This window comes from Aquarana catesbeiana, linkage group LG09, assembly GCF_042186555.1.
Source record: "Aquarana catesbeiana isolate 2022-GZ linkage group LG09, ASM4218655v1, whole genome shotgun sequence".
Lineage (NCBI taxonomy): Eukaryota > Metazoa > Chordata > Amphibia > Anura > Ranidae > Aquarana > Aquarana catesbeiana.
Window position 1 is genome coordinate 315,118,388 of NC_133332.1, and position 20,655 is coordinate 315,139,042.

Consider the following 20,655-nt stretch of genomic DNA (forward strand, 5'->3'; position numbering starts at 1 on the left):
AAATATATATATTTTTAATTAACTTTTTTAGTTAAATTATTTTAAAAAAGCTTTTGTTTTTAGGTAACAAAAAAAAGCTTAAAAAAACCCCAAAAACTCAGCAATGAAAAAAGGCACAATAAATAAATAAATTTAAAAAATTGAACTTTTGTGATGTAATCATTTTTTTTTCTTTAGTAACAAAAAATGTTCTCTTCCAACAACCCCTCCCCCCAGGCTTGGGCCTAATCAGATTAAATAGTCACTGCAGTTAAAATCTGCCAATCAAAGGGCATTGCTGGTGAGTTGGAGAGCTGTCATGGGCGGATTTAGTCCACAAGGCTGCTACAACCAATACATTGTATATATTAGGTGATGGGTTGCATCATAAAAAGTTAACACCTATATACTGAACAAGTCTGGGATATTTAACCCCTTCAGCTCTTGTACCTGTACCCCCCCCCCCCATGGGCCAGAGTCAATTTTACATATGGGATTGGGTGGCGATTAACTTTGTTATTACTTAAAGGGGTTCTAAAGTCTAAATGCCCCTTCTCTGCATTTAGGTAACATGCCCAACTACCTACCGTCCCTAAACACTTACCTGGGCCCCAGCACCGCTCCCGGGGGCCATCTTTAATACTGGTTGGACCCCGGGCAAACATTTTCTTGGACCCTCCCGAATCCACCTATCAAATTATTTGAGGGCAGTGTGGGCTCAGGGGGCAGCTGCTTTGGGCCCCACAACAATGACTGGGGCCCGGGGCAGCTGCCCCTTTTGCCCTGTGTTAAAGATGGCCCTGGCCACCCCCCTCGCTTTCCCAGGAGAAGGGCTCCTGCTGCTGCCAGTCAAACCCCTGTGAGGAGGGAGCAGTGGGATGAATAGTGCCCCATCATTGGTATCAGTGGGAGGTATAGTGTCCCATCATTGGTGTCAGTGGGAGGAATAGTGCCCCATCATTGGTGTCAGTGGGAGGAATAGTGCCCCATCATTGGTGTCAGTGGGAGGAATAGTGTCCCATCATTGGTATCAGTGGGAGGAATAGTGTCCCATCATTGGTATCGGTGGGAGGAATAGTGCCCCATCATTGGTGTCAGTGGGAGGAATAGTGCCCCATCATTGGTATCAGTGGGAGGAATAGTGCCCCATCATTGGTATCAGTGGGAGGAATAGTTTCCCATCATTGGTGTCAGTAGGGGGAAGAGTGCCCCATCATTGGTATCAGTGAGAGGAATAGTGCCCCATCATTGGTATCAGTGAGAGGAATAGTGCCCCGTCATTGGTATCAGTGGGAGGAATAGTGCCCCATCATTAGTATCAGTGGGAGGAATAGCGCCCCATCATTGGTGTCAGTGGGAAGAATAGTGCCCTATCATTGGCATCAGTGGGAGGAATAGTGCCCCATTTTTGGTGTCAGTGGGAAGAATAGTGCCCCTATCATTGGTATTAGTTGGGAAGAAAAGTGCCCCATCATTGGTGTCAGTGGGAGGAATAGTGCCCCATCACTGGTATCAGTGGAAGGAATATTGCCCCATCATTGGTATCAGTGGGAGGAATAGTGCCCCATCATTGGTGTCAGTGGGAGGAATAGTGCCCCATCATTGGTATCAGTGGGAGGAATAGTGCCCCTTCATTGGTGTCAGTGGGAGGAATAGTGCCCCATCATTGGTGTCAGTGGGAGGAATAGTGCCCCATCATTGGTGTCAGTGGGAAGAAAAGTGCCCCATCATTGGTGTCAGTGGGAGGAATAGTGCCCCATCATTGGTGTCAGTGGGAGGAATAGTGTCCCATCATTGGTATCAGTGGGAGGAATAGTGTCCCATCATTGGTGTCAGTGGGAGGAATAGTGCCCCATCACTGGTTTTGGTGAAAGGAGTAGTACCCAATTGTTGGCATCAGTGGGAGCAATAGTGGGAAGAAATAGTTCCTCAAGCACCAGATAAAGGCAAGCAAAGGGCCGCATCCGGCCCCCAGGCAACAATCTGGAGACCACTATTCTAGTGAGCTTTCCAGGCACTAGTGATGACCTAAGGTTCAAGCCGAACTCAGCATGGTAGCAGGCTACCACACGTGGCTGGGGAATTCCCCGCCCCGCCGCCGTTCGCAACAAAGTAGCGAGGATGATGGTGACATCATTGACCTAATATGGTCATGCTCGAATTTGGACAATGGTTTTGACCAAATATGGCCATACGGTTATTCTCTGGAACACCAGGTATAGCAAAGAACAGACTAATGCAGCCACCTCATCTAAGAACTAGTAGGCTGCAGCTTATTACATTTTTGTTTTTTCGGGTCTAGTTGATGGCTACATCTGATAAAAAACATTGGTGTGGCCAATGCTGAGCCAGAAATGAGGTCATCGTGTTGGATGATGTCACAGGGAATATGGGATCTCTCCCCCACCACCAATGTACATTTTTATGTCTGGCTGAGGGCTCTGTGATCCTAATATGAACTAATAAGCTGACTCTGGAGGGATTAATAGACAAAGTGGAGGGGATTAGTGGCCTTATTTTCTTGTCAGGCTTTGCTGGTTATTCAAAAGGCCTTGCTTTGCTCAGCGAAGCGGCATCGCACATGCTCTCACAACTCGTTATCGGTCTCCGACACTGGAATCCTGCACTTTAGAGGGTAGACTTGCTTGATGGTTGATTTTAAGGTGCCTACAAAAGAGTGTAATTGGGCACAGTCTATGCCCTCCTCCTTCTCCAATATTAGTGCAGGCTTTCTCAGCCAGGGTTTAATTGAGGAGGCCTAGGGTTCCTCCAGAGGTTGAGTAGTGGGAGCATTAGTGGATTGAACTCCTGACTGATCACCTGTGTTGGAACCCTTCTCCTACTGACCGTTACCATGAAGTGCTTCTCCCATAATAGAAGAAGTACATTGACCAAAGGAAAGACTTCCTTCACCAGTGGGGGCAGTGGCGGAATTATCTTCTGCTTGACCATCAATGTAAGAGGACAATATATTAGTGCAGGCTTCTTCGGCCAGGGTTCTATTGAGAAGGCCCAGGGTTCCTCCAGAGGTTGTTAAGTGTTCTTTGAGTAGTGGGGGCACTGGTGGATTGAACTCTTGCCTGACCATCAATGTAGGAGGACACATCACTGATCACCAACGTAAGGGGCCGGTCTCCCACTGGTCACTAATTTATGGTGCCCCTTCCATACTGTAACAAAGAACTACAGTACGTTGACCAACCAATGGACTGGTTTCATTAAGCAGTGGGGGCAATGGTGGATGATCTTCTGCCTGAACACCAATTTAGGAGGACACTTCATGGATCACCAGTGTAATCTAGGGTACTTCTCCAACAATGTAAAGAAGAACTACATCAACCAACCAATGGAAAGAATTCCTTGAACAGTGGATTGATCTTCTATAATGTAAGAGGACATTTTCCTTACCACTGGTGTAAGGGGTCCTTCTCCCACTGACTAATAATCTAGGCTACTTCTCCCACAATTCGAAGAAGCACTACGTTGACCACCAAATAGGAGGGGTTCCTTGAGCAGTGGGGGCATAGAGGATTGATCTCCCACCAGACCATCAATGTATAAGGACACTTTACTAATCACCATTCTAAGGGGGTCCTTCTCTCTCTGTCCACTAATCTAGGGTGTTTCAACAATGTAAAGAAGAACTACATTGACCACCCAATGGAAGGGATTCCTTGAGCAGTGGGGGCATTGGTTGAATTAACTCCTTCCTGACCATCAATGTTGGAGGACATTTTCCTTACCACTAATGTAAGGAGGTCCTTCTCCTACTGGCCACTAATCTAGACTACTTCTTCCACAATGTGAAGAAGCACTGTGCTGACCACCAAATATAAGGGGCGCCTTTAACAGTGGGGGCATTAGTGGACTGATCTCCCACCAGCCTATCGATGCAAGAGGAAACTTCACTGAACGCCAGTGTAAAGGGGTCCCTAACCCACTGACCACTAATTTAGGGTACTTTTCCCACAATATATATAGAAGCACTACATCGACCACCCAATGAAATTACTTCTTTTGAGCAGTGGGGGCATTGGCGGACTGATCTCCTGCCTGATCAACAGTGTATAGGAACCCTTCTCCCACTGACCATCACAATGAGGTGCTTCTCTCATAATGTAAAGAAGAACTATATTGACCACCCAATATGAAAGGGCCGCTTTCCTCACCAGTGGGGGGGCACTGGCGGAATTATCTTTTGCCTGACCATCAATGTAAGAGAATATTATATTAGTGTAGGCTTCCTCAGCCAGGGTTCCACTGAGAAGGCCTTGGGTTCCTGCAGAGGTTGCTAGTGGTTCCTTGAGTAGTGGAGGCATTGGTGGATTGAACCCTTGCCTGACCATCAATGTAAGAGGCCACTTCACTGATCACCAGCGTAAGGGGGTCCTTCTCCCACTGACCAATAATCTAGGGTACTTCCCCTACAATGTAAAGAAGCACTACATTGACAACCCAATAGAGGGGTTCCTTGAGCAGTGGGTGCTCTAATTCATCCCAAAGACGTTCTATCGGGTTGAGGTCAGGACTCTGTGCAGGCCAGTCAAGTTCCTCCACCCCAAACTCGCCTTTCCATGTCTTTATGGACCTTGCTTTGTGCACTGGTGTGCAGTCCTGTTGGAATAGGAAGGGGCCATCCCCAAATTGTTTCCACAAAGTTGGGAGCATGAGTCCTGACCTCAACCCGATAGAACACCTTTGGGATGAATTAGAGTGGAGACTGTGAGCCAGGCCTTCTCGTCCAACATCAGTGCCTGACCTCACAAATACGCTTCTGGAAGAATGGTCAAACAGTCCCATAGACACACTCCTAAACCTTGCGGACAGCCTTCCCAGAAGAGTTGAAGCTGTTATAGCTGCAGAGGATGGGCCAACTCAATATTGAACCCTACGGACTAAGACTGGGATGCCATTAAAGTTCATGTGCGTGTAAAGGCAGGCATCCCAATACGTTTGACAATAGTGTATATAGACTCCACCACATGGAGATATCTTCAATATCAATCTGTCAATGGTTGGACTCCAATGCATTTCAACTCATAAAAAAGTCTTCATCAGGGGGTAAGCAATACTGAACCCTATTATTATTATTGTACAGTATTTATATAGCACCAACAGTTTACGTAGCGCTTTACAACTTGAGGGTAGACAGTACAAATACAATACAATTTGATACAGTAGGAATCAGAGGGCCCTGAACCCTATGAACTAAGACTGGGATGCCATTAAAGTTCATGTGCCTGTAAAGGCAGGCGTCCCAATACTTTTAACAATAGTGTATATAGACTCCACCACATGGAGATATCTTCAATATCAATCTGTCAATGGTTGGACTCCAATGCATTTCAACTCATAAAGAGTCTTCATCAGGGGGTAAGCAATATTGAACCTTACGGACTAAGACTGTGATGCCATTAAAGTTCATGTGCCTGTAAGGGCAGGCGTCCCAATACTTTCCACAGTCATTCCCCTAGACAATAAAAATATTTCAGGGGTTCCAGACAAAGTAATAAATAAAATAATCCATAAAAAGTTAAATAATTGAAAGAAAATCTAAAATTAAAAGATAAATATAAATACACACACAATATCTATCTATCTATCTATCTATCTATCTATCTATCTATCTATCTATCTATCTATCTATCTATCTATCTATCTATCTATCTATCTATCTATCTATCTATCTATCTTTCTATCTTTCTATCTATCTATCTATTTACATACACAATATATTTATAATGTAGAAAATGAGGCAGACTTTTTTTAATATATGATGAATTAAAAAAAGATTTAAAAATATTTCCAAAGGGTCCAAACAATACTACTAGAGGTTGTAAACTTCAAAACGTCAAAACATCAGCAAACTCGAGACTTGTTGACAAGTTAAAAGAAAAAAAGACCCCCTCAAAGTGTTGTTTTCTAGGCCGGGTTCCCATCACTCCCACCCGGCCCCTTATAAAAGGACGGCTCCCCCTGCATTCTCACACTTCTAGTTACACTGACTCAGCAGAATTCGGGGGCTCCTCCATTCCTCCTCCTCCTCCTCCGACGCACAAATTTAATTTCCTTCCATTAAAACAAGCGCTCCTCCCTGGACGGCAGTCAGAGGCCGCTGAGATGATAAAGCTACATAATCAATATTATCAATATATTTCCTATGTTACATAATATTCATTGGGGAGGATTTACTAAAGGCAAACAGGCTGATGACTTTGCAAAGGAATTATATCCCGAAGTTGGTGAAAATTCTCTGTGCAAAAGATACCAAACTACTGGAAAGGAATACAAAAAAAATAGATTTATTTTTGCACCTGGTTGGATGTGACACCACAACACAGGGACACTTTTCCTTCCAGTGACACCAACGCAGAATTTTTTTTTCCTTCAGTGACACCATCAATGCAAGGATATGTTTCCTTTCAGTGACAATATATTTAAAATCTTTATTTGTATCTCTTTGGCTGATCACATGAGCCCTATTATTATTATTATTATTATTGAATTTAGCTCATGTAAACAGCCAAAGAGATACAAATATCATTTTTAAAAAATATATTTTAAATCGTTAACATTTTTTCATAATAATAATAATATTTTTTTTTTCAATAATAAATTTTTCCCATAAAAATAATAATAATTTAGCTCATGTGGTCAGTCAGTCTATTAATATTATTATTCTTGATAAGAAAAACATCATTATTATAGAAAAAAAAAATGTACTATGAAAAAATAATTTTATTATTGAAAAAAATAGGTTTTTAAATCTTTATTTGTATCTCTTTGGCTGGTTAAATGAGCTCAATTCAATAATAATAATCATTTTAAATAGGGCTCATGTGATCAGCCAGACAGATAAAAAAAAAAACAGATAAAAATAAAGATTTAAAAATAAAAATTTTCAACAATAATAACAAAAAAATATATATTTTTCTCATAATAATAAAAATAAATAAATAAATAAATACAGATGCAAATAAATATGCGAGTGCCAGGTTATAAACTGTAACACCGATCGTCACTTACCGGCATATCCCGGGTCACACTGACACTCGTACCCATTGATGAGGTCGATGCATCTCCCTCCGTTCTGACAAGGGCTGGAGGTGCACTCGTCAACGTTCACTGAACAATTTTCCCCTGAAAACAAAACAAAACAAAAAAAAAAAAAAAGTTAGGTCAATTTTTTTTTTTCAGTCAACATATAGGGGTCTATGTAAAAAAAAAGTTTGCTGTGCATCAAGCATTCAACAGGCACCACGACTGTCTGCCGTATTATAATATAATTATCTCCTGTGATCGTCAGCTCCATCTAGTGGCCATAATTTGGTCTTTTTTTAAAATACCTAAAAAAAAAAAATAATAATACCACGTTTTGGCCACTAGATGGAGTGTTTTTTTTTTTTTTAAACTTTCACTTCTTTTTTGCAAATTGCCTTTTTCCATGGTCTCCACCTCTACAGGCAACATTAACAAGCGTTATTACCGTGATGATTTTTAAACATGGCCAATCGTCGAGGATAGCCTTTCCTTTTATGTGTGCGCTAACTTTAAGTAGTCCCATGTTGATTTTAGACTGTGTTCTGTTCCCCCGGGGGGACAATTTACATGTAATAGTTTGTCCCATCCTCTTATGTGCTGTCTAAGACTAGCTTCGTGGTGATATAGGGCACCCTTCCTCCCTCTATAGCCATCCGACAACGCAGCTAGCAAGGAGTGGGCTCCTTTCCTTGCCTCCAAGCACTTGCCACAGACAAGGGTGGTGTGACGGCTCAGATGTTCCAGGCCAGCAAACAAGGGCATGGAGATGGAGAAAAGTGCTGTCTATCAAAGCAGGCCAGACTGAGACCCTACTTTCTCCATGGCTATCTGACAACGCAGCTAGCAAGGAGGTAGCTGCTTTGACAGACCGGGACTAGCTGCATGGGCATATAGGTCACCCTTCCTCGCTCTGTAGCCATCCGACAATGCAGCTAGCAAGGAGTGGGCTCCTTTCCTTGCCTCCAAGCACTTGCCACAGACAAGGGTGGTGTGACGGCTCAGATGTTCCAGGCCAGCAAACAAGGGCATGGAGATGGAGAAAAGTGCTGTCTATCAAAGCAGGCCAGACTGAGACCCTACTTTCTCCATGGCTATCTGACAACGCAGCTAGCAAGGAGGTAGCTGCTTTGACAGACCGGGACTAGCTGCATGGGCATATAGGCCACCCTTCCTCGCTCTGTAGTCATTCGACAACGCAGCTAGCAAGGAGTGGTCTCCTTTCTTTGTCTCCAAGCACTTGCCACAGACAAGGGTGGCATGACGGCTCAGATGTTCCAGGCCAGCAAACAAAGGGCATGGAGATGGAGAAAAAGTGCCGTCCATCAAAGCAGGTCAGACAAGGCGCCCCCTCCCTCCATGGCTATCCGACAACGCAGCTAGCAAGGAGATGGCTCCTTTCTTTGTCTCCAAGAACTTGCCACAGATAGGGTGGCATGCCAGCTCCGATGTTCCAGGCCAGCAAACAAAGGGCATGGAGATGAAGAAAAGTGCCGTCTATCAAAGCATGCCAAACTGAGCACTTCCTTTCTCCGTGGCTATCTGACAACGCAGCTAGCAAGGAGGTAGCTGCTTTGACAGACAGGGACTAGCTGCATGGGCATATAGGCCACCCTTCCTCGCTCTGTAGCCATCTGACAACGCAGATAGCAAGGAATGGTCTCCTTTCCTTGTCTCCATGCACTTGCCACAGACTTGGGTGGTGTGCCGACTCAGATGTTCCAGGCCAGCAAGCAAGGGCATGGAGATGGAGAAAAGTGCCGTCTATCAAAGCAGGCCAGACTGAGCGCCTCTTCTTTCCGTGGCCATCCGACAACGCACATAGCAAGGAGATGGCTGCTTTCTTTGTCTCCAGCCACTTGCCACAGATAGGGTGGCATGTGAGCTCAGATGTTCCAGGTCAGCAAACAAGGGCATCTAGCAAAGCAGGCCAGACAGAGCGCCCCCTCCCACTATGGCTATCCGATTACACAGCTAGCAAAGAGATGGTTCCTTTCTTTGTCTCCAAGCACTTGGCACAGATAGGGTGGCATGTCAGCTCAGATGTTCAAGGCCAGCCAGCAAGGGCATGGAGATGGAGAAAAGTGTCGTCTATCAAAGCAGGCCAGACTGAGCGCCTCCTCTTTCTGTGTCTATCCGACAACGCAGCTATCAAGGAGATGGCTGCTTTCTTTGTCTCCAGCCACTTACTACAGATAGGGTGGCATGTGAGCTCAGATGTACCAGGTCAGCAAATAAGGGCATGGAGATGGAGACAAGTGCTGCCTAGCTAGGCAGGCCGGAAAGAGCGCCCCCTCTCACTATGGCTATCCGATAACACAGCTATCAAGAAGATGGCTCCTTTCTTTGTCTCTAAGCACTTTCCAAAGACAAGGGTGGAGTGCAAGATCAGATGTTCCAGGCCAGCAAGCAAGGGCATGGAGATGGAGAAAAGTGCCTTCTATCAAAGCAGGCTAGACAGAGCGCCCCCTTCCCTCCATGGCTATCCGACAACACAGCTAGCAAGGAGACGCCTGGAAGCATCTTAGCCGACGTGCCCAACCTCACTGCATTCCTAGTAAGACTCGTTTCTCCAGAAGTGCTTAAAGATGGAGAAAAGTGCTATCCATCAAGACAACCTACTCCTTGCTGGCTGCGTTGTTGGACGGCCATTGAGAGGGGGGGAGGAGTCCTGTTTGACCTCACTGCTAGCCTTAGACAGCACCTAGGAAGATGGAACAAAGTACATGTAGTAGCCTGTCCCCTGGGGCACATTGATAAAAATCAAAGTGAGACGTCTTCCACTTCCTTACCGGGCCATAGTAAAAAAACGTCCTCTGTGGGAAGTGGAATACCGGGGCAATATGCTGTAAGCGTCGGTATTGGGTTTTTTTTCAGATGGCGATTCTCCAACCGCTAAAAGTGATCAGAGCGACCGATTAGCCGCCGAATCACTTTTATTATTATTATTATTATTATACAGGATTTATATAGCGCCGACAGTTTACGCAGCGCTTTACAACAACATTAGGGCAGACAGTACAAGTACAATACAATTCAATACAGGAGGAATCAGAGGGCCCTGCTCGTTAGAGCTTACAATCTAGGAGGGAGGGTCAAGTTATACAAAAGGGTAATATAGCTGTGGGGGATGAGCTAATGGAGAAAATAATGCAGTTGTTAGATGAAGGCAGGATAGGCTTCTCTGAAGAGGAAAGTCTTCAGGGATCGCCTAAAAGTGGATAAATTTGGAGACAGTCTGACAGATTGGGGTAGGGAATTCCAGAGGATGGGCGAGGCTCGGGAGAAGTCCTGGATATGGGAGGAGGTGATGAGGGAGCTAGAGAGCAGGAGATCTTGGGAGGAACGGAGATGGAGTTTAGGTTGGTATTTTGAGACTAGGTTAGTGATGTAGCTGGGGGCACAGTTGTGGATGGCTTTGTAACTTATTGTTAGTATTTTGAATTTAATTTGTTGGGCGAGTGGTAGCCAATGGAGGGATTGGCAGAGGAGGGTAGCAGACACTGATCGGTTTGTAAGGTGGATGAGTCTGGCAGCAGCATTCATGATGGACTGAAGGGGGGATAGTCTATTTAAAGGTAAGCCAATGAGGAGTGAGTTGCAGTAGTCAAGGCGAGAGATAACCAGGGAGTGAATCAGGAGCTTTGTAGTTTCACTGGTTAGAAAGGGACGTAGTTTAGAGATGTTGCGGAGGTTGAGGCGGCAAGCTTTGGAAAGTGATTGGATGTGGGGCTGAAAGGAGAGTTCAGAATCTAGGATAACACCTAGCACCCTGACATGTGGGGACGGGTGGATGGTTTTGCCATTGCTCTTCACAGAGAAGTCGGGGGAAGAGGAACGTGGGGGAGGAAATATTATAAGCTCGGTTTTGGACAAGTTGAGTTTGAGGAAGTGGTGTGACATCCATACAGATATGTCGGTTAGTAAGTTAGTGATGCGTGAGGAGACTGATGGAGTGAGTTGAGGGGTGGAGAGATAGATTTGTGTGTCATCAGCATAGAAATGATATTGAAAGCCATGAGAGGCTATCAGCTGACCCAGGGAAGAGGTGTAGATTGAAAATAAAAGAGGTCCAAGAACAGAACCTTGGGGGACCCCGACAGAGAAGGGAAGAGGAGTGGAGGAAGTAGAATTGTAAGTGACACTGAAGGTGCGTTGGGAAAAGCCCCCCCCCTTCTGCTGCGTACCGGGATGATCGTGAATCCAGGAAATGATCTGGAGGTTTGCACCAGGTGACCACAGAGATAAGCTGAGAAAAGATGGCCTTTTGCGTTCATCTCTATGGTCTAGGAGGCCCGGAGCGGCATCATGACGTCACTTCCGGGTTCAAAGGAAACAAGGCCACAAGAGGCAGAGATACACTTCAAGTACCCAAATCATGTGTAGGGGCAACTAAAAATGGAACATTTGCCTGGACCTGGCTGGGACATTAGGATTGTAAGCTCCTCGGGGGCGGGGACTGATGTGAACGTATAATATATACATTATCAGCAATCCTCGTAGGCAGGGACTGATGTGAATGTATAATATATAAATTATCAGCACTCCACGGGGGGCAGGGACTGATGTTAATATATAAATTATTAGCACTCCTCGGGGGCAGGGACTGATATAAATGATATAATATATATAAATTATTAGCACTTCTTGGAGGCAGGGACTGATGTGAATGTATAATATGTAAATTATCAGCGCTCCTCAGGGGCAGGGACTGATGTTAATATATAAATTATTAGCACTCCTCGGGGGCAGGGACCGATGTGAATGTATAATATATGAATTATTAGCACTCCTCGGGGGCAGGGACTGATGTGAATGTATAATATATAAATTATTAGCACTCCTCGGGGTAGGGACTGATGTGAATGTATAATATGTAAATTATCAGCGCTATATAATAAAAAATAAAGAAACAATCACCTGCTACTCACCCGTAAATCCCGGCTGACACCGACACACGTATCCCGCGGCATCGGCGTAACTGAATTCTGTGTTGAACTCTGGCTCTGCCATATAAAAGGTCTCATTCGATCGTTCAAGACAGAGGGCGCCATTCAGGCAGGGGCGTTCTGCACATTCGTCAATATCAAGCTCACATCTGTCCCCAGAATAGCCTGAAAAAAAATTAAAAATAAATAAATGAATTAAAAAAAAACAAAAGGGGATCACATTTATAATAAGACAACAGGCACGAAACACGGAAAGCCAGAGGATAGGACATTCCGAAATTGCAAACAATAATGACATGGAGGTCGGCGGGACGAACCAGCGAGCCCTGCAAAGGACCCGGGAGATCGACACGCATGAAAGTGCCCATTTCCCACCAGACTTTGGGATAATTATTGTTATTTATTTATTTTTATTTTTTTTAACCCCTATTATTAGTAACCCTTAAATAGGTCTAATGTTTAACTTCTTCTTTCCCTTCTCCCCTTAGCTGTTATTTTGCAGTTTTTTTTTTTCTATTTTTTTTTCTTACCATTAAGATTTAATTTCTTTTTTTTTACCATTAATATTTACATTGTTTTTATATTTTTTATTTTTTTTACCATCAAAATATATTATATATATATATATATATATATATATATATATATATATATATATATATATATATATATATTTTTTTTTTTTTATTATTATTTTTTTTTTTATACCATTAATATATTGAATTTTTGTTTCTATATTTTTTTTCTTACTGTTAATATTTACTTTTTTTTCTTACCATTAAGATTTAAATTATTTTTTTCTTACCATTATATATATATATATTTTTTTTTCTTACCATTAATATTGATTTTTTTTCTATTTTTTTTTCCTACTGTTAATATTTACAATTCAATCAATCAATTCAAAGCCACACCTCAGTCCGACTTCAGGCACGACTTGGCTAACATCTGTGCGACTTCATACACAGATGTCTATGCAAGTCTCGCCTGACATCGCCCAAAAAAAAAAAATAGTGCGGGAACTTTTTTTTTTCAAATCGGTGTGGCACTGGAAAGTTACACCGATTTGAACAGTTCCATTGTCAACAATAGGGTGCGACTTGTCATGTGATTTGGACCATGACAGATGGCACCGATGTTAACCAGGGGGCTTAGTGTCACTTTAGAGGGGTCAAATTATAAAATAAAATAGGTAATAAAAATATATATACTTTTTATTTAAAGTAAAACTATTTTTTTCTACCTCTGATCAATAATAAAAAAAAAAAAAAAAGTTTTTCATTTGTTTTAGTAAAAAGAAAAAAAAAATGTGTTTTCTATGGATTTAATAAAATAAAATATGTAATAAAAATATATACTTTTTATTTAAAGTAAAACTATTTTTTTCTAACTCTGATCAATAATAAAAAAAGGCAAAAAAAAATGTTTTCATTTGTTTTACTAAAAAGAAAAAAAAACTGTGGATTTGATACAATGAAATAGATAATAAAAATATATACTTTTTCTTTAAAGTAAAACTATTTTTTTCTAACTCTGATCAATAATAAAAAAAATAATGTTTTTCATTTGTTTTAGTAAAAAGAAAAAAAAACATGTTTTCCATGGATTTTATGAAAAATAAAATATGTAATAAAAATATATACTATTTTTTATTAACTCTGATCAATAAAAAAAAAAAGTTTTTCATTTGTTTTAGTAAAAAGAAAAAAAAAGTGTTTTCTATGAGTTTTATAAAATAAAATATGTAATAAAAATATATCCTTTTTAAGTAAAATTTTTTTTTTCTAACTCTGATCAATAATAAAAAAAAAAAAGTTTTTGATTTGTTTTAGTAAAAAGAGAAAAAAAGTGTTTTCTATGAGTTTTATCAAATAAAATATGTAATAAAAATATATACTTTTTATTTAAAGTAAAACAATTTTTTATTAACTCTGATGAATAAAAAAAAAAGTTTTTCATTTGTTTTAGTAAAAAGAAAAAAAAACGTATTTTCTATGAGTTTTATAAAATAAAATATGTAATAAAAATATATACTTTTTCTTTAAAGTAAAACAATTTTTCTCTAACTCTGATCAATAATCAAAAAAGACAAAAAAAAAGACTTTCATTTGTTTTAGTAAAAAGAAAAAAAAAAAAAAAACGTGTTTTCTATGGATTTGATAAAATAAAATATGTAATAAAAATATATACTTTTTATTTAAAGCAAAACTATTTTTTTCTAACTCTGATCAATAATAAAAAAAATAATGTTTTTCATTTGTTTTAGTAAAAAGAAAAAAAACATGTTTTCCATGGATTTTATAAAAAATAAAATATGTAATAAAAATATATACTATTTTTTTATTAACTCTGATCAATAAAAAAAAAAAAAAGTTTTTCATTTGTTTTAGTAAAAAGAAGAAAAAAAAACGTGTTTTCTATGAGTTTTATAAAATAAAATATGTAATAAAAATATATACTTTTTATTTAAAGTAAAACTATTTTTTATTAACTCTGATGAATAAAAAAAAAAGTTTTTCATTTGTTTTAGTAAAAAGAAAAAAAAAAAAAACGTGTTTTCTATGGATTTTGTAGAAAATAATTTTTTCCTATCCCCGCCCGAAAAAAAAAAAAGCAATGTATATATTATTTAATATGCAATGACAAAGTTCTCACGAAAAAATCAGGCCTATAATAGAAATGTAAAAAATTGCCCAATGAGATGCCCATACAGGTAGGAGAGTTGACCTTAGAATGTAGGCACTGACCTGTCCAGCAGACACATGTGTAGCCCTTCACTCCCTCCACACAGGTGGCATTATTCACACAGGGGTTGGAGGAACATTCCAGGACATCGATCTCACACATTTGGCCTTCATACCCCGTGTCAGCGCAGTTGCAGTGAAACCTAAAAAAATACAGGAGATACAATTTTGGATCGTGAACGACAATTCTCATCGGTGTGGATATCATCCAATGAAAGGTTTAGGACCTCCGGAGATCATTTTGGTAACTTTGCGTGAATTCACTCCCAACGTAACAACGTATAGAGGAACAGTATCATTTATTGACCTCTTCAGTACCGGGCACATTCACCACCCTCCTGCCCAGGACAATTTTCAGCTTTTAGCTCTCTCACACTTTGAATGACAATTACTCAGTCATGCAACACTGTACACATATGACATTTTTTTTTTTTTTTTGAGACAAACAGAACTTTCTTTTGGTGGTATTTAATATCACCGCTGGGGTTTTTTATTTTTTTGCTAAAAAAAAAAAAAAAAAAAAAAAAAAACAGAAACAAAAGAAGACCAAAAATTTTGAAGAAAGACAAAACATTTTTCTTACTGGTAAACAATTTAGCAAATAAGTCATTTTTCTTCTTCACGGATCCTGGGTTCACATCTAAGCTGCATGCGGCTCACAGCAGGGGTTCCGGTGCGTCCCTGTTCTCCGTTTCAGGTCTGATTTCAGCCCGAATATTTGGCTGAATTCGGACCTGAAACAAACCAAAAGACGCACGGGACCCGGTGCAAATTCGCACCAGAGCCGCAGCGGAGATATGTAAACTGGCTCTATAGAGAGCTGCACTGATGGGCGCTGATGAGGCCGCCCTGATGGACATTGATGAGGCCGCCCTGATGGGCACTGATGAGGCCGCCCTGATGGACATTGATGAGGCCGCCCTGATGGGCGCTGAGAGGCTGCCATGATGGGCGTCGATGAGGCCGCCCTGATGGGCGTCGATGAGGCCGCCCTGATGGACCCTGATGAGGCCGCCCTGATGGGCGCTGAGAGGCCGCCCTGATGGGCGCTGAGAGGCTGCCATGATGGGCGTCGATGAGGCCGCCCTGATGGGCGTCGATGAGGCCGCCCTGATGGACCCTGATGAGGCTGCCCTGATAGGCCCTGATGAGGCGGCACCGATGGGCGCTGATGAGGCGCTACCAAGGGGCACTGATGAGGCGGCACCGATGGGCGCTAATGAGGCTGCACTGATGGGCGCTAATGAGGCTGCACTGATGGGCGCTAATGAGGCTGCACTGATGGGCACTGAGGAGGCACTGAGGAGGTGGCACTGATGAGCACTAATGAGGCAGCACTAATGAGCACTAATGAGGCAGCACTGATGGGCACTGATGAAGTGGCACTGATGGGCACTGATGAGGCTGAACTGATGGGCACTGATGAGGTGGCACTGATGAGGCAGCACTGATGAGTACTGATGAGACTGCACTGAGGAGGTGGCATTGATCATCAGTGTAAACAGTTAACTGTCAGCCTTTCCGGTTATTGGCACTCCTTTCCTTTACTCACAGACAACGTGTGAGGAAAGCAAATGCCGATAAGCAGCAAATCCTTTTACATGTGACCAGCTGTGATTGGACACAGCTGATCACATGGTAAATAAAGGGCACTGTGATTGGCCCTTTACCACGATCTGTGATCAGCTGTGTCCAAAGGGACACAGCAGTCACAGAACATGCCCAATGCAAACCCCAAGGAGGCACAGCTCTGGGAGGACGTTCATGGGCTCTGGCAGGGCTTTCGGGTATAATGCGAGAGCGAAAAAGGGTTAGAATAAGAGCCTCCATTTATTATTAGAAATCTGTCCCTTAGCTCCAATCAGGATGAAACAATGTCATGTCTGCTGCAGGCAGAAGGAAGAATTTCCTCAGCTGCCCCCCCCCAGTGATGTTGGCATCTCAATCCAGGAAGTAGAAGGTGACCCTGGGTGATGACTGAACAAGGGTGGCTCTGTTCCTCACATTTACAGCCACAAGAAAAGATGGCAGTGCCAGGATCCCAATGATGTCATGACCATATATGGTCAATTGGGTCAACCTGGAGACCCCCTCCCCCCTTTGTTTATCAGCCGTCATCCATGTTTATCAGGCCCTGTGATTGGACAGGAGTGAAGCGACAGGACCAGTCATGTGCAATGTATTACATTTTCATTGTTGGGTTTAGATAGACTTTAAGTCCCTCCCTTTCGATGGTTCCATTCTGGTGTTTGAGATTGTTGCTTAGGCCTCCAGGCTGCTTTTATGGCCCCCAAGGCACATTTAATTCACCCGTGTGCTGAACCCCACTGCCTGCCAGGCAGCCAACACTAAAGTGACCATATTCTACTTCCAAGGCCGTCACCTAGAGTGGGGATTGTAGTACCATCGGTGATACATGATGATACAAGAACGACAATCTAAAAGACTTCTTATACAATATATAAAAAAATAGATCACCTGTTAAGAGCATCCAGACAAACTCCTCCATTGAGACATGGCTGGCTTTGACACTCATCAATGTCTTGTTGGCACACTTCACCGGCGTACCCTGCGGGGCATTCACACAGGAAGTACCCAACGTAATCCCGGCACGTGGCACCATTTTGACACGGATTTGACTGGCACTCGTCTATCTCTATATCACAGTTGACACCTGTGAAGGGAGAACGTGATGGTGATATTTTTCATCGCTAAAAAAACATGTGGTAGAAAAAGACATGTTAACACCATCACATCTGAGGAGGCTTTGCTGTGCCACGCACTGACTTGGTTGGAGAGCTTTTTGGTTCCTTTAGTCCTTTCTCACCAGAGTATGGACGAGCTAAAGTTGGGCTCAAACCTGCAGGAAACTGTCCCGTGATAGCAGGCCACTGGTCAAATCAACTGCTGTCATGAAATTCCCCACCTAGGAGCCACACCTAACAAAAGGGCAGGCATAATGGTGACATCAATTGCCAAATATGGCCACATGGCCATATTTGGTCAATGACATTGACCAAATATGGTCATGGCTAATGGCATTGTTGACCCAATATGGCCACATGGTCATCTTAGGTCAGTGACATTGCTAAATAATGACCATTGCTGGTGATATCGTTGACCTAATACAGTCAGATAGCTACATTTGGTTGATGACATTGACCAAATATGGCCATGACTGGTGGCATAATTGAACTAATATAGTCACATGACCATTTTAGGTCAATGACATTGTCCAAATATGGCCAACGCTGGTGGCATCATTGACCTAATATGGTCACATGACCATTTTAGGTCAACGACATTGTCCAAATATGGCCAACGCTGGTGGCATCATTGACCTAATATGATCACATGGCCATTTTTGATCAACGGCATTGTCCAAATATGGCCAACGCTGGTGGCATCATTGACCTAATATGATCACATGGCCATTTTAGGTCAACGGCATTGTCCAAATATGGCCAACGCTGGTGGCATCATTGACCTAATATGATCACATGGCCATTTTTGGTCAATGGCATTGTCCAAATATGGCCCACGCTGGTGGCATCATTGACCTAATATGATCACATAGCCATTTTAGGTCAATGATATTCTCCAAATATGGCCAACACTGGTGGCATCATTGACCTAATATGATCACATGGCCATTTTTAGTCAATGGCATTGCCCAAATAATGCACATTGCTGGTGGTATCGTTGACCTAATAGATTCACGTAGCTACATTTGATCGATGACATTGACCGAATATGGCCATGATTGGTGGCATCATTGACCTAATATAGCCACACGACCCTATTTATGCATTTACATGTACAACTGCTGACAGCATTGACACTATATAGCCGCATGTTCTATTTGGTCAATGGCAATATCCAAATATGGTTTTGGTTGGTGCCAACATTGACCTAATATGGCCATTTTTGGACAAGAACATTGTCTAAATATGTCCATATTGGGTCAATGATGTTACCAGCATCCCCGTCCCTTTGCAACATGTGGCTGTGGGGCGAAATTCTACAGTTGCAGCTGATTGGGCCTACAATTATGTGACAGTTTCCCGCAGGTTGGGGCCAAACTGAGTTCCATAGAAGCCACGATTTCCATGCAATGTGCTGATGATGGGCAAAAAGCTTAAACACTTCCTTACCAGGCACTTTTAACCCCCTCTTCCTGCCCAGGCGACAATTTTCATTTTTCAGCGTTGTCACACTTTGAATGACAATTACGCGGCCATGCAGCACTGTACACATAGGACATTTTTATTGTTTTGGTTTTTTTTTCACACAGAGCTTTCTTTTGGTGGGATTTAATCACTGCTGGGGGTTTTTTTTTATTTTTTTTTTGCTAAACAAACAAAAAAAAGACAGAAAATGTTGAAAATAACAAAAAATGTTTTTCATATGTTGTTATAAAATTTAGCAAACAGGTAATTTTTTTCTCCTTCACTGATGGGCACCGATGAGGCAACACTTATGGGCACTGATGAGGCTCCACTGATAGTTGGCACTGCTGGGCAGCACTGATAAGCGACACTGATGATGATGCACTGATGGGCACTGATTGGCAGCACTGATGGGCACTGATAGGTGGCACTGGTGGGCACTGATTAGCAGTACTGATGGGCACTGATAGATGGCACTGGTGGGCACTGATTAGCAGTACTGATGGGCACTGATAGATGGCACTGGTGGGCACTGATTAGCAGTACTGATGGGTACTGATAGATGGCACCGATGGGCACTGATAGGTGGCACTGGTGGGCACTGACTAGCAGTACTGATGGGCACTGATAGATGGCACTGATTAGTAGTACTGATGGGCTCTGATAGAAGGCACTGATTAGTAGTACTGATAGATGGCACTGGTGGGCACTGATTAGCAGTACTGATGGGCACTGATAGATGGCACTGATCAGTAGTACTGATGGGCACTGATAGATGGCACTGATGAGCAGTACTGATGGGCACTGATAGATGGCACTGATTAGTAGAACTGATGGGCACTGATAGATGGCACTGATTAGTACTGATGGGCACTGATAGATGGCACTGATTAGTACTGATGGGCACTGATAGATGGCACTGATTAGCAGTACTGATGGGCACTGATAGATGGCACTGATTAGCAGTACTGATGGGCACTGATAGACGGCACTGATTAGTAGTACTGATGGGCACTGATAGATGGCACTGATTAGCAGTACTGATGGGTACTGATAGATGGCACCGATGGGCACTGATAGGTGGCACTGGTGGGCACTGACTAGCAGTACTGATGGGCACTGATAGATGGCACTGATTAGTAGTACTGATGGGCTCTGATAGAAGGCACTGATTAGTAGTACTGATGGGTACTGATAGATGGCACTGGTGGGCACTGATTAGCAGTACTGATGGGCACTGATAGATGGCACTGATTAGTACTGATGGGCACTGATAGATGGCACTGATTAGTAGAACTGATGGGCACTGATAGATGGCACTGATTAGTACTGATGGGCACTGATAGATGGCACTGATTAGTAGAACTGATGGGCACTGATAGATGGCACTGATTAGTACTGATGGGCACTGATAGATGGCACTGGTGGGCACTGATTAGTAGAACTGATGGGCACTGATAGATGGCACTGATTAGCAGTACTGATGGGCACTGATAGATGGCACTGGTGGGCACTGATTAGTAGTACTGATGGGCACTGATGTGCACTGTGTGGGACCGATGTCCTTCTAATAGGAAGCTGGTTAACGGCTTTCCTCTTTTCTTCACGCTAATAGCGTGAGAAAAAATAGCCAATAACCGGCTTCTGTTTACCACGTGATCAGCTGTCAGCCAATGACAGCTGATCACGGAAGTAAAGGGCCCGCTGTGATTGGCCATTTCCCCGATATGTGATCAGCTGAGCCCCAACGACTCAGCGATCTCAAAGCGCGGGCAG

At 42.6% G+C, this 20,655-nt stretch overlaps 1 protein-coding gene across 1 annotated transcript in view; it reads right to left on the reverse strand.

The window, feature by feature from the left end:
• LOC141109035 (protein crumbs homolog 2-like) overlaps window positions 1–20,655 on the reverse strand; it is a 107,685-nt gene that overhangs the window by 49,920 nt on the left and 37,110 nt on the right. The window contains exons 5-8 of the mRNA XM_073600989.1: window positions 17,189–17,384; window positions 14,714–14,853; window positions 11,949–12,131; window positions 7,006–7,119 (exon numbers count right to left, since the gene is read on the reverse strand). Of these exons, the coding sequence (XP_073457090.1) occupies window positions 7,006–7,119; window positions 11,949–12,131; window positions 14,714–14,853; window positions 17,189–17,384 (633 nt within the window). The remainder of the gene's footprint in view (window positions 1–7,005; window positions 7,120–11,948; window positions 12,132–14,713; window positions 14,854–17,188; window positions 17,385–20,655) is intronic.